The 14,112-nt window shown below is 39.2% G+C and overlaps 1 protein-coding gene across 3 annotated transcripts in view; it reads left to right on the top strand.

The window, feature by feature from the left end:
* LOC137260250 (endoplasmic reticulum aminopeptidase 2-like) overlaps positions 1–13,612 on the top strand; it is a 51,325-nt gene extending 37,713 nt beyond the window's left edge. For all 3 annotated transcript variants that reach the window (XM_067797946.1, XM_067797945.1, XM_067797947.1), the window contains 10 exons: positions 214–296; positions 1,399–1,526; positions 1,828–1,883; positions 3,296–3,443; positions 4,068–4,141; positions 4,587–4,691; positions 6,733–6,900; positions 7,375–7,515; positions 7,941–8,022; positions 8,721–13,612. In XM_067797946.1, coding sequence (XP_067654047.1) covers positions 214–296; positions 1,399–1,526; positions 1,828–1,883; positions 3,296–3,443; positions 4,068–4,141; positions 4,587–4,691; positions 6,733–6,900; positions 7,375–7,515; positions 7,941–8,022; positions 8,721–8,864 — 1,129 coding nt within the window. In that variant the 3' untranslated portion in view covers positions 8,865–13,612. The remainder of the gene's footprint in view (positions 1–213; positions 297–1,398; positions 1,527–1,827; positions 1,884–3,295; positions 3,444–4,067; positions 4,142–4,586; positions 4,692–6,732; positions 6,901–7,374; positions 7,516–7,940; positions 8,023–8,720) is intronic.
* The last annotated feature ends 500 nt before the right edge of the window (positions 13,613–14,112 follow it).

Raw genomic sequence — 14,112 nt, 5'->3', positions numbered from 1 at the left:
ACAGAGTACATTGCAGAGAGGGCACATATGTTATTATTAATATCATGTGTTTTGCTAAAAGCTGCATTAAAGTAAAACTCACTAACTCAATTTAATGATATGTGTGTATAAGATATGTATAGACATAGTATCTTTTCATTGTTAACAAGTACTATGACCCATGGAGAATGTTAGCAAAGTTCATGATTGACTGACTGTGTGAGTTTGCTGCAGGTATAAGTGGTACATCCCCCTGACCCTCGTCACCAGCGCCGACAACGAGACTCACCAGCTCACCTGGATGAACATGTCATCAGGTGAGTCGCACGGTCATCCAGACTGCCACTCCATGTCATTAGCTTACTGCACTTAAAGGTGACACTATGGTTGTCTTATATCTCCATGACGATCTGGAGAAATAATTGTTATCAAACGTCCCATAATTATATCCATCGTTTCCTGACAACATGCATGACATCTGTGTGGGTTAAAATAAACCCCCAGCATTGTATGCAGGTTGTATGGGCGAGTGGTGTTAGTTTTATGTAGCACTCAGCAATATTTCATTTATATGGCACGGTGTGAAAATAATTGAGTTTGACCAGACAATCCAATGATCAATAGCATGAGTATCAATCTACACAGTTTGGATATGATGACATCTGTCAACCAAGTACATAAGCCTGACCACACAATCTCACCCAGATCTTCATGGATGCAGGTTGTGTGAGGTGTCCAAAGGAATCAGGTGGAAGGATTTTGTGACTTGTTCAAAATCTTGATCACTGTTTGTCGGTCAGAAACTCATGTATTTAAAGCCTGTCACCATTATTTAGTCTCGGCTAGGAATTAATCGATGACAGAAACAAAGGCTGTCAATCCATCGATAATATGTATGACTATTGATAGTTTAGGTAATTTACTTCCATTGATAAATGCACAGTGCAAAATACAGAAAGTATATATTTGTTCCCTTCGGTTTAGAGTTATCCGCACCTGCAGATTTAGAGCTTCATTGAGTTTAGTTGTTAACTCTGTACTTGATCTATTTAGTTTCAAGCATCTTGTCCGTTGTTAAAAGAGACTGAAACTACCTCAACTGTTTTTATTTCATATAAACAATACATTCATTTGAGAAATTACTCCAAATGGAACAATGCAAAGAGAGAACAAACAATTGCAATAGTTGGTTGCAGTTAAGACTCACTATCACAATAGTTTGTCGCAACAGACTGTCAGTAGCGCAATAGTTGTTTCCCCCTCAACAGTCACGTCAAGTAACAGATAACATTGTTTTGTGTTTTAACGCTGCTCTTGATAACTGAGTGACTAGGTTAGAACGTGGCTTTACTGTTGAGTGGAAATTTAGAGGAAGAACATAAAACTACATATATTTAATCAGCTATGTTTCATTTGCAGCTGAAACAACAGTGCCACCAAATATCAAGTGGATTAAGGCCAACTCTGGCATGAATGGCTTCTACCGTGTCAACTACGATACTGCCAATTGGCAACATCTTATCAAGCAGCTTATGGACAACCACAAGGTAAATACATACAACTTGCTGAGCTGTGTCTCGACCTGACGTTCTGAGGATTGTTTAACCTAGCAAACTTATGTTTGACAAGTTTGATGTAATGGTCATGAATTTGTTTGACTGAATGTCTGATGATGGGAAAGCGTTTTTGGAAATCATGATTTTTACAAAAATGTTTGTCATATAGATGCTCTATTCCCAGGGATTTCGGGTAGCCTCATCTGTGCTCACTTGTTTCAAAACCACACATGAAGCCAGTTGTTTGACTGGTATTGTTGGAGCATTTCTCAATCTCTCCTTTTGTTGGCAGGTCTTCACAGCAGCTGACAGAGCTGGTCTTATTGATGACGCCTTCAACCTGGCAAGGTAAGGTTGATCAAAAGTGGACTGTATCTTGTCAGGCCGGTCTGTCTCAAAATATTGCTGGCCAGGTGGGCCAAATTCCCCTAAAGTTACCACCTCATTGGTTGAATATGGTTATTCTTACAGACATTTCATTCATTGGAACCATTCAGGCTAGAGACATTTCACAATCCAAATCCTCCTTATAATTTTCTGTCCTCAGGCTAGCAGGCAGGTGTCTTTTTTGCTTGCTGTCAGTCTCTGGTCCAGATAGATATTTACTGATGATAAGCTGAAATATAGGTTCCACCATTTCTAAAACATTTTCCAAAACTGCTTCTAAAGCAGATTTTACTGTGAAGATTTTAGATTGACATGGGACCGAACAGTAATGTCTGCACATTTAGACAGTACATCTGAACCAGGAATTAAGAAGAATAAACTGTGAACAACTAATAAAATATTCTAATGTAATATTCTACAGTTTTCATCACCGGCTTTGACTAGTGCTGTGGGGGAAAATCTGACAATGAATAAAGGAATGCTGCCTTATATGTTTCCCTCAGTATATATGACACGATCTTACTTTCATGTAAAATGATTCAATGACATTGGTCAGTGACACATTAATAAGTATCTGTGTCACCCCTCCCAGGAGGGTGACAGCTGGAAAAAATATTACCCATTGCCACAGTAACAAAACGCTGTGCAGAGAAGCTGTACCGCTAGAAATTAAATGACAATGCAATGAATGACGCACACAGTGCCCAGAGTTTGAAAACCATTTGATAAGCTGTTTCTGAGTACACCATGTATACATGTATTTTACCTACTTTCACTGCTTTATGTAAGCCAGTTTGTACATTGAATCAGCTTAAATACAATTGACCATTTTTTTTGCAGTTTTAAGGTTGTCAGAATATGATTCACTGATGTTAAATATCCAGCCAAGAGGCATTTTGTTTACATGTCAGACAGTGGGAAGCAATCTCAGTAAATGAAATTAAATGACATTTTGTACATTTGACATGTTGGTACCTCTGGTAGCACTGCTACATAGATGCATATAACACACTGTATTACCCTCGAGAGAAGTCCCTGTGAAGGTCTCGTGGTAGAATAGGCCTCTAGCAACACATGCTTGCCATAAACGGCGACTATACTTCTCGTAAGAGGCGACTAATGGCGTCCGGTGATCAGGCTTGCTGACTTGGTTGACACATGTCATCGGTTCCCAATTGCGCAGATTTATGCTCATGTTGTTGGTCACTGGATTGTCTGGTCCAGACTCGATTATTTACAGACCGCCTCCATATAGGTGGAATATTGCTGAGTGCGGCATAAATCTAAGCTCACTCACTCACTTGAGAGACGCATACAACTTATATTACATGTTATGGAGTATTTTAAGACACACATTCATCTGGTACTTTCAGGGCTGGGCTGGTGAGCCAGAAGATCGCACTGGACCTGACATTGTACCTGGAGAAAGAAGTGGAGTATGTGCCGTGGAAGGCGGCGCTTGACAACCTGGCCTACATTGAGGACAGGATCATTTACAAGGAAGTGTTCACGAGTTTCAAGGTAGGACATTTTCATGAACATGTTTCTTGGACTGTAAGTAGTGATTTTAACAGCGTGATACTGATTACTGATGTAATATTACCTGCAGTAACAGTGAATGTGTTAGAATGCCAGTTATAGTCCTGAGGTGGTTGGATAGCCTAGTAGAGCCTTTGTGAAGCTCATTTCTGGTGTCCTCTGCTCACTGCAATTTATATACTTATCCCTTCTGACACTATGTATTGCCCTGTTTTCTTTTTTCTTACAAAGTTAATAAATGATTCATTCATTTTTATTGCGCCATGTCCACATTTATGGCATACTTATAGTGCTGACAGCACATTATTACCTCAGATAACCCAAGCTGCCTGTTGGGTGCAAAAACGTCTTTGGTTATAGTGTTACATTGTTATATTCAGGAAATACATCTACCCTCTTCTACCCTGTTCTGCTTGACAATTGTACAAGAATCAGTATTGAAACGTTTCTCTCATGAATAAATGAAGTTGCTATCCATAGAGTTTTTTCTATATTGCTTCATCCATGCAACCATTAAATGTTTGAATTTTTGTTACCTGAGCATGCCACCACACTGTAAGAACACATTCCATAATTCCTACAACTAAGGCATACTGTTCCTTTCAGGCCTATATGCTGAAACTGATCAGTAACCGCCTGGCAGCACTGCAGTGGACAGACAGTGGATCTCACCTGGAAATGTGAGTGTACAAGTGTCAAACTTCTAGTCATGTAGGACAGTACTAAGGATTGCTGTTTAGACAGAATTAGATTATTTAATTTCCATGCATTGGCTGCTTTTGGTATTAGTAGAACCGCAGTATTTTTGCCTTTGGTTCGATGTAATGTAATGCAAAATAAAATTCTGTATTTTCAGTTTTCGTACCTTCATTTGTAACTAGTCATAAACTGACAGTTTTATTCATTCAAAATAACAAAGATTATTGTTAATTTTTTCACGTTATTAATCAAAGTAAGGTTTGGCTTGTCAGTGTTCTGCATTATGATCATATCTGATATGCCGAAACGGACTGAACCGAAGGCCTTAAATATACCATACCATGATAAGGGCCGACTGTTTCACCCCTATTACTCACCAACATAAGGTATTAAACTTGTGTGACAGAAGTTAACATTCACACACAGGTTCCTGCAAAGTAACATTCTCAGCTGGGCTGTCAAACTTGGCCATCAACCATCCATTGACAAGGGCAAGCAACTCTTCAAACAGTGGGTACAGGACCATGCAAGGTATTTTCCCCTTACTGGTTTTCTGCCTTGCTCAGGACTACTTGTTGTCATGGTATCACCAGTGTGGGTGAAGAATTTTGAAAGTTTGAAGACATAGTGACGTGTATGTGTGTCTTTAATAATGTCATAATGAAATGTGATGGTGTTACTGACAACTGTTTTCCAAATTTATGTTGTTTTTTTTAAGATGTTTTTTAGATTGTATTGTTTGAAGAGAGTTGCTGGCAATGGTAAAGATGCTCAGTCACCATCCTCAGCACACTTGTCACCTGTTAAATACTGGTAGCATTTTCAGACTTAAAAAAATGGGAGAAATGTTTTCTGCATCACATGTGATCATGTGTTTGTAAACAGGATCGTTATTTGTTGCAAGTACAGCTCGTTTCAAGGTTGTAGTGTCCCTAGCACAGTGGCGACTTGTAACTGGTGGCAGGGGAGGTGTATAGACAGCTCAGGCAACTCTGAAGACTGTTCTCACTCAGTGTCTCACTATGCTCCTGTTCATGAACCTGTGAAGATCTCAGTTACAATTGATCTTCAGCAACCCATGCTCGTCATAGGAGGCGACTAATGGGATGGGATGGTCAGGCTCGCTGACTTTGTTGACACATCTCATGATATCCCAGTTGTGTAGATTGAAGCTCTGGTTGTTGATCACTGGATTGCTGGTCCAGACTTGATTATTTACCAACTACCGCCATATAGCTGGAATACTGCTAAGTGCATGAGTTCAGTGTAAACCCAAACTCACTCACTCACTCAGTCACTTCAAGCTATTCTTCCACATTCAGCTGACATACTTTCACATAACAAGAATACTATATAAAGTGGCAAAAAAATCAAATCAGTCAAGCAGTCAATATTGACTGATCCATCCATCAAACTGTATTTGATCAATCAGTGAGTGAATCTGATGGTAGATTTTCCACAAGGATTAGTGACTGCAGATTGCCAAATCATGAAATGGATTTGTCCTGTTTGTGTAGGCTGCGTCTGTTGTTGCGTCTGTCTGTCAGCATTGTCCAACTCTTAATGTTCAGGTTATAATGAAGCAGGTATGACATACCTGTGTGTGGGCTGCTCAGGTGAGTGTTAATGATATAGTAGCTGCTGCCAAGGCTGTACCCACCTGTAACACCTGTCTGGTGCGACCATCTCTCAGTGATTGTCATGGTAACAGGTGTTATTGGATCTGCTGAAACTTAGGTCACAAGAGCGCATTTCATCCAGTTCTACACGCCTAGTGTATGCCTAATGATGATGTCATCATGGTTAGAATTCACTTCAGCATCCCATGCTTGTCATAAAGAAACGACTAATGGGATGAGGTGGTCAGGTTCACTGACTTTGTCGACACATCTCATGATATCCCAGTTGTGTAGATTGAAGCTCTTGTTGTTGATCACTGGATTGCTGGTCCAGTCTTGATTTTTTTCAGATTGCTACCATATTGCTGAAATATTGCTGAGTGTGGTATTTAGCTACAAACAAACAAACATGTGATGCTGTTTGTTAAGTACATTACAGCCAGTGAGTTATTGAGTACAGAGTGATTCCATGCTGTAGCCATGTGATACAAGAAATATGGGATATCTGATTATGTAAGCCTGAATAAAAGGATGGAGGAGGAAGAATGTGGTTATGTCGCGTTTAGCAATATTCCAGCAATATCACTACACAGGACACCAGAAATGGCCTTCACACATTGTACCCATGTGGGGATTCGAGGCCGGGTCTTTGGCTATGATGAGCAAACGCTTTAACCCCCAGGCTACCCCACCTACAGACACAGGGTGGCTCAGCAGAATGCATTCACTCATCATGTGGGAGGCCTCTGACTCCCAGTGAGGTGCATCAACATTTTGTCTACACACATGTAGAAAGTCATAACTCGTGCATAGTACATTGTGTAACGTGTCTGTTTTTTCGTATCACCCCCGACCTGAAGAATGTCGTCTGCATGATGAGAGTGAAGTATGTTCTCGCATGTAGAAAGTCATGACTCGTTGATAGTGTATTGTGTAATGTGTCTGTGTTTCAGTATCAGCCCTGACCTGAAGAATGTCGTCTACATGACGGGCGTGAAGTACGGCACGGAAGAGGACTGGAAGGCGTGCTGGAAGGTGTACGAGGAGACTAATGTGCCATCCGAGAAACAGAAGATGTTGGTGGCCATGTCGTACAGCACAGACACAAGGCTGCTCAACCAGTGAGTTACACATCCCCGGCCTTCCTTTTCTTCCATTACTAGTTAGATTTTATAATACTAGGGTAGGTGGTAAACTGTATGTTATAAACATTTACAGTATTGCAACATATGTTGTATGGGATTACCCTTTCTCAGTACAGATTCTACTGCTTTTGAGTTACAGTATTTTCTGAAAGCTTTCTGAAGATACGGGTTAGAACTTTCTACACTGTTTTCATGCTATCACCATTATCATCACTAGCTTGATAGTTGGTCTAAGGATCAACACCAAAACTTTGCATCTCTTGCAATAGAAAAGTAGTCTTTCTGTAAAAATTTCAGGATGACATGTTATTTATTCACTGCCTTTTTTGTTCTGTGCTTTCAGATATTAAACTGTCAAGTTATCAAATGTGAGAAGTACAAATTCTATGTTCCAATCTTATTCCTACAATACCCAGCTGTCAATGCTGATCATGTTAAATGTTTGTCCAGGTACCTTGGCTTCAGCCTCAACAAGTCCAAAGTCCGGTCCCAGGACACCGAGAGGGTCATCACGTCTATTGCAGCCAACCCCAGCGGGCAGCTCTTGGCCTGGAGGTTTGTCCAGCAGAACTGGGACATCTTCAGTGACAGGTGAGACTGACCCGATACCCCCACCCCCACCCACCCTCTGCCTTCAGCCTTTCAGACCGCCTCTGTGTGTATTGTCGGGAGCGTACGCCTGGAGTATGGAAGGTTGCAGGCTTGGTCCCTGGCTGCGTCATACCAAATAATGTTAAAATATGGTTCTTGTTGGTACATGCCTGTGTATACATGCTTGAACTGCTTCACATAATCCCCTACATGACATGTGTCAGCTGAACAATCTGTTCATCTAGCAGAAAAGGGTGGGATAAATCATGAGAGTATTAACCTTCTAGTGCCTCAAGCAGCTTGAGTTATTCAGGGTAATAATGAACAGTCTGTGCTATGAGCTTGCTGTCAGTGTGGACTTGTAATGTGCCGTTGAACAGGTGCCATCGAAATCCATTTTTATAATATATATTATATTGTTCCAGGTACAAGGAAGGTTCTTTCGGGATGTCTCACCTCATCAAGGGTGTTGCGTCTCACTTCAGTACTCAGTTTGACTATGATGAGGTGAGTACCTGCACACAGTCACACCTGTAATCAATCTCCTGTGTCTCTGTCCACCATATGCACAGCTACAGTTGTGTAAGGGATCAGGTAGATGCTTCTGTGTAGTCATCTTTCATGGTTGCAGTGGACAAACAGCCCAACAGAGACTTCAGTTGGGATTTCCAGGATTCGTCATATTCGTCAGGTTATTCCACATCAAATGTTATATATCTGCTACTGGATGTAAGCATCTAGAACATTCTTTACCTGTTATTTGAAGATGCAATATTCTTCAGCTGTTTTTCCAAGCAACATTGTACCCAATCTGTTTTCTTGGGGAAGAACACTGTGTCCTGATTCTGAGAAACAATGTTCTGTATCAGCTGTTATTTTGAGGATTAATGATCTCTGTAGCTGTCATTACTAGCAACATTATTCTCTGTCTGTTATTCCTAGGGACAATATTCTCTGTATCTGTTATTCCTAGGCACAGTGTTCTATATCTGTTATTCTGAGGAACATTAATCTAAAAATCTGTTATTCCTAGGAACAATATTCTCTGTTATGTCCAGGAACAATGTTCTCTATCTGTTATTCCTAGGAATGATGTCCTCTGTATCTGTTCCTCCTAGGAACAGTGTTGTGTCTGTTGTTCTTAGGAACAGTTTTCTCTGTCTCTTGTTTCCATGAACAGTCTGTATTACATTTGTTATTTCCAGGTACACAATTTCTTCGCCACAAGAGATGCTGGATCTGGAACTAGAGCTGTGAAACAGTCCCTGGAGAAAATACAGATGAACATTGATTGGCTGGAGAAAAATGAAGGCGAGGTCACTGATTGGCTCAATCAGCATTCAAGCTGAAATTCATAGATTAGACTGGGAGTGAAAAGTTATATCAGAAGTCTTAAGTGATATGTTTTAATCTTGTAATTAATATCTATCTTTGAAACTTCATTTCCAAGAGATATGTATTTGTAAACCGGGATGAGGGATAATCTAATGGATAATGGACTCTAGCATCATGACAAGGTTTGGATTCATTACCACACATGGTGCAATATAACCTTTGGTTTGTCTTGCCATGACAGGATCTAGTTTTAACAACTGTGCGATAATCTAGCGATTTTACTATCCTTCATTTAGAGGTTTTTATTAAGTATATGGATTTATCATGAATTTGGAACTAGTTTTAGTCACGATATGGCTGAAGTATTGTCAACGTGACGTAAAATCTAAACATCACGTCTACTGACATGATGCTGCTGGTGTATTGAGGAAGGTATTAAGCCAAACTCTCTGCCATTATGCAGGTCAGACATTATCAGTTTCCTGTTTATTATCCTGACTGAATTGAAATCAAACGATTCTTTTCTTGAAAGGAAAACATGATAGTAATAACCATATTCCAATACAGTATTGACCTGTATGAGAGCTATTGTGTTCACAAAGCAACACAGTATTGATCTTTATGGAAAGTCATGAAGTTCCTGACACCACCAAGGTGTCATTTCTTTTTATGTTTACCTGGTTGTGAACTTAGCAATTAATAGAGCTGTGACAATATATCGTATATCGATAATCATGATACTTTTTTAGACAAAATGTATTATTGACCTTAAAATGCATAATTTTAAGTATAAATTGACAGTTAGGTCAAAATTTACATGTTTGCTTGATATCAAAATGTACGGTTTTAAAGGAAATAAATGTAGATAGCATATAGTGAAGTGCATCGAATCGTATCATGTCATTCCAAGATATGGGGTTACTTATAATTATCGTGAATTTTACTTATGGTCACACCTCTGGTAATTAAGGTCTGGTGTTAACAAGCACAACCATCATACAGACCTCAATTCTCTTCCCACAGAGGTTACTCAAGTCAAGTTCCCACATATCTCTGTTCTTATACAGCCCTTTCATGGAGTGTGGCTCAGTAATTTCTGGATGCTTTAGGAAAACTAGAACCTGTTCCTCTACGCATTGTGCAAATGTTTTTTCTAGACAGATCTCAGTCTTGTAATGGTGGATCGATGGCATCTCCATGGCTTTCGTTGATAACTGACAAGCTGGCCATTAAATGTCTTGTATATCACACCAACACAAGTACCTGGCAGAAGAGGGATATCTGTGGCCTGACATTTGCTTGTGTTAGTTAAGATGAGCAAGTGCTTGGGAGGAATATTGAGAAGTAACAGGGTTTGGGATCGCCATATTGAATCTGAGTTGATGTAACACATGTTCTGATTGGATAGAAAGATGGGAGATTATTCGTGTTGTAAAGTTTGCTCCAAGGGGATTTTAAACAACTAGGAAGTGTGGTGAGGTAACAGAGATTAAGAGATTACATAGGTAGATATGTCTTGAATAAACCTCTGTGGGAAGATAATGGCAGTCCTGAAAATTCCTCAGACTTATCTTGATGGGTTGCCTGTGTTTGTCTCTAGAAGCCAAACCAAGTCAACTGAAGACTTTCCCGTAAGGAGGGTCTCCTTTATTAGGAATAGCAAACTGTTCAAAACAGACAGAATTCTTATGGAGGAGAGTGAAAATTTGAAAAGATTGTCACAAATATTTGTTTTTTATCTATATTGATAAACTTATATTGGTATTTTAAGTATATTTGCAGTTATAAGAGATTTTGAATAATGAAGAAGCAGAGTTTAGGATTAACTCCTTCGAACAAAGGAGCTGACTCAGTGTTTGGGGAAGGATACTGATTGACTGTTTTATATGTGTATAATATTGGCATTGTGATATTCCTACAAGGAAAACTGTGAGTGTAGTTTTTGTGCAATGATATTTTGATTGTTATTGTGTTGTCATATCATGTTTGAAGTCAGCTTCAGGTGAAACAAATGTCACGAGACACCTTCACATAACTTGTGGGTGTGCATTTTGTGGGTGCATGGATGGCCGGTATCTGACATTGTGCCATTTGCTGTGTGGAGTTACCTCCCTTAAGAGTACCAGAAACTGATGATTGTGGGCTTGAATCCCAAATTTGCCCTGATTAAGTTGCTAAGTTTGACAGGACCATACTCAAACTTTTACAGACTGCATTGGTAACTATCTACCTTTATTAATTGGAAGTTTTTTCCCACAGAACGCTCACCACCAGGATGTAACTGAAATATTGTTCTAGGTGTTGTTTATCCCAACTCGCTCAGTCACAAAATTGTAATAGAAATGGATATAATTGCAGCCATGTTTTCATACTTCTGTATTTGCTATATCTGTTTGTTTAAAATACTGTGTTATAACTCACTGTTAATGTGTCTGTATGTACCTGTATTTCTTGTTTTTAAAAATTCCATTATTCTCATGGTGTTGCATTTCACATTTTTAGTTTATTACAGAACAACTGTTGATAGTTTTTTTTGGGGTCACCATGTACTGTATGTTGCTACATGGGGAGGGACACGAACAACAGAGGGACCAATTGCTTATTTTCCAGTTGTTGCTGGTCAGTGGGGTAGCCTTGTGGTTTTGACATTCGTTCATCACATCGAAGACTTGGGTTCTATTCCCAACATGGGTTCAATATGTGATGGCCATTTCTGTGTCCCCCCCATGCTGATATTGCTGAAATGTTGCTAATACTGGAGTAAAACTAAACTCACCTCATTGCTTGATTTGAAAGGAGGACACAGGTCTGTGATGGGACTCTTTACTGTATTGTTTTACAGAATGGTCAACTAGTTTTGATTTGTATTTTATAACCTAAACTGGCAAAATATTTCTTTTACATTTTCAGGACTGATTAAAATGTCAGATCCTACAGTCATGTGACCTCTTAATTTCTATATATATTTTAAAATTCAGCTCAGAGTATGTTGTATAGTTACTTAGTGTGGTTCAAAACAATGTTTTGACCTTAACCATGACTACATTCCATCTTCAATAGCCTTGACATTCTGCATGTGATTTGCTTCATTGGTCATAAGGAGAAGGCGTCACATGTTTTATGGACAATCTTTCTCTTCTTGTATGTACAGGATGTAGTATGAGTCAGTGTTTGATGACATAGCATCCTGTAAAATTTCGATCTTCCTTCTTTGTCGTCTTTGTGACAGTCCGACTGCCTTCACTGATGTAACAGTTCTGTCCATCACTCTCGTTGCCAGGTTAGAATATGATTATTTCAAACTAAAGCAACTTAAAGGAAATCTGGATATATTTTTGCACTCAAGTGTTGAATGTTTGAAGTTTAGTAATCATAATGTACAGAAATATCGGCTGAGGTGAGGTAGATGTTTTGTAGTTGACATGGGAGACGATGTCTACCCAGATTCTGAAATCAGACAATTTCTGTGTTTTACTCACTAACTTTGTCCCTATCACCTGAGTCGGAGAATGATTTCTTCCTTATGGAAATTCTTTGAGCTGCTTTGCATGTTTTGAAGTTGTCTTTAGCTTAAGATAGTTGTGCTGAATAACCAACACAGATGTCTTCCCCTCTTGGACCTGTCAGTGGAGCAGGTGTCATGGATGACATGAAGTAATGATGACTTCAGAGTGGCGTTTTAGAGGTTGGAAAGTACAGTGTAGAACAAACTTTATGGATGACTTCTTTTGTTTGTGTGTGTGAGGTTTCACTACAGATTCTTTTACTGTTTTCTTGCTTGACAACTTTGTTCTGTATTATTGCTACAAATCTCAACCCAAACATATCACAGCCCTCTCTGTGACAACGTATTAGTTTTTCCACAGTTTACCTTTAGATCAACAGTCTCATGCTCGAGGCCTCTTTATCCCTGATGATTATTTTAGCCAAAATATAGACTGTGTTTTATTATGTAATCTTTGGATGGTAGATGCTGGATTGATGACTATTTATTGCTATGTGATTACATTTTAAATGATTTTGTGAAGTGTTCTCAAAGTTGTATGTGTTACTGGTTGTGAAATTCACATTTGTGACTATTTACTGAACTATATGTGTATGTGTTTGTCTTCAGCTTGTGCCATTTCAGTAGAAGGTGGTTATCGCGCCGCCTCACCTGCATTAATTAATGTAAAGAATGATGACAGACAGCAGGGCCATGGAACTTGTTATTTGGGGGATTAAACTTTGTCTGTAAAGTACAGATTCTTTGTTATGTTGTGTCCCATCCAGGATTTGACCCTACATTCTCAGAGTCAGCCTCCTAGTTATCAGCGATTTAACCCACTCAGTTACCAGTGTCCATGAAGGAGCCAAGCAAATTTAATGCATCTTGTTATTCCACTGTCAGCCTGTTTAAAATAGGAAATACACACGGTAACACAAGGACCTATATCAGAATAACGGTACTGCCAAATTGTACATTTTTCATCTCAGTGATGACAAAATAAAATATTTCTAATTGTGTGTTGTGTTAATGCCATGAGTAGGTTTGGATATCTACTTGTGATGACAGTGTAAGATATTTTTCTGAACTTATGCTCATAATACAAGCTTCAGTTAGCAGCAAATCTGCTGTCATGACACGGTGCTTGTTAGTGTTGAATCTCAGTGCTGTCACACCCATGTCGCATGGGACGGTCAGTGTTACGTACTACATTCCATTTGTGTATGTATTCAGTCTTGTCAGCCATTTCTTGTCAAAATAAAACATAAATATAAATTAGTGTTGTTTTCATTATGTAAACCTGAAGTGCACTTTTCACCATGTATTTGGTCATCCCTTGTTTCCCAGAATAACTGCATTTGAGGTTTTTGTTTTGTATGGACAGGTTTTGCTTTTTGTTAGTAAAACCTGGTAAGAGGTCTTATTTTCTGCAATCATCTTATCCTAACTCTACATGAACATCAACATTCAAATGATAGGTGAGTGTTTGAAATCAACTGAAAAATATCGCTTAAGTTAAAGCTCAGAGTGCAAATGTTTTCCCCAGCATGATTGGTACAGCAGCTCCCAGATTTGTAGGCAGACACTCTACCACATGGCCACCAGGCTGATGATGAAAGTGGGCTTGAAATATCTGTTTATAGTTTCTGTCATTAAAAATGATTTTAGGTGCGCTGCTGTTTTGGTTATGTGGTTTCATTAAATGATCATCTACATTGTAATTATCCAACACTGACGGTATATATGTTAGAGAAAACACTTCTCCTCGGGTTTGG

This window comes from Haliotis asinina, chromosome 13, assembly GCF_037392515.1.
Source record: "Haliotis asinina isolate JCU_RB_2024 chromosome 13, JCU_Hal_asi_v2, whole genome shotgun sequence".
Taxonomy (NCBI): Eukaryota; Metazoa; Mollusca; class Gastropoda; order Lepetellida; family Haliotidae; genus Haliotis; species Haliotis asinina.
This window is presented reverse-complemented; position numbering and strand designations above follow the sequence as displayed.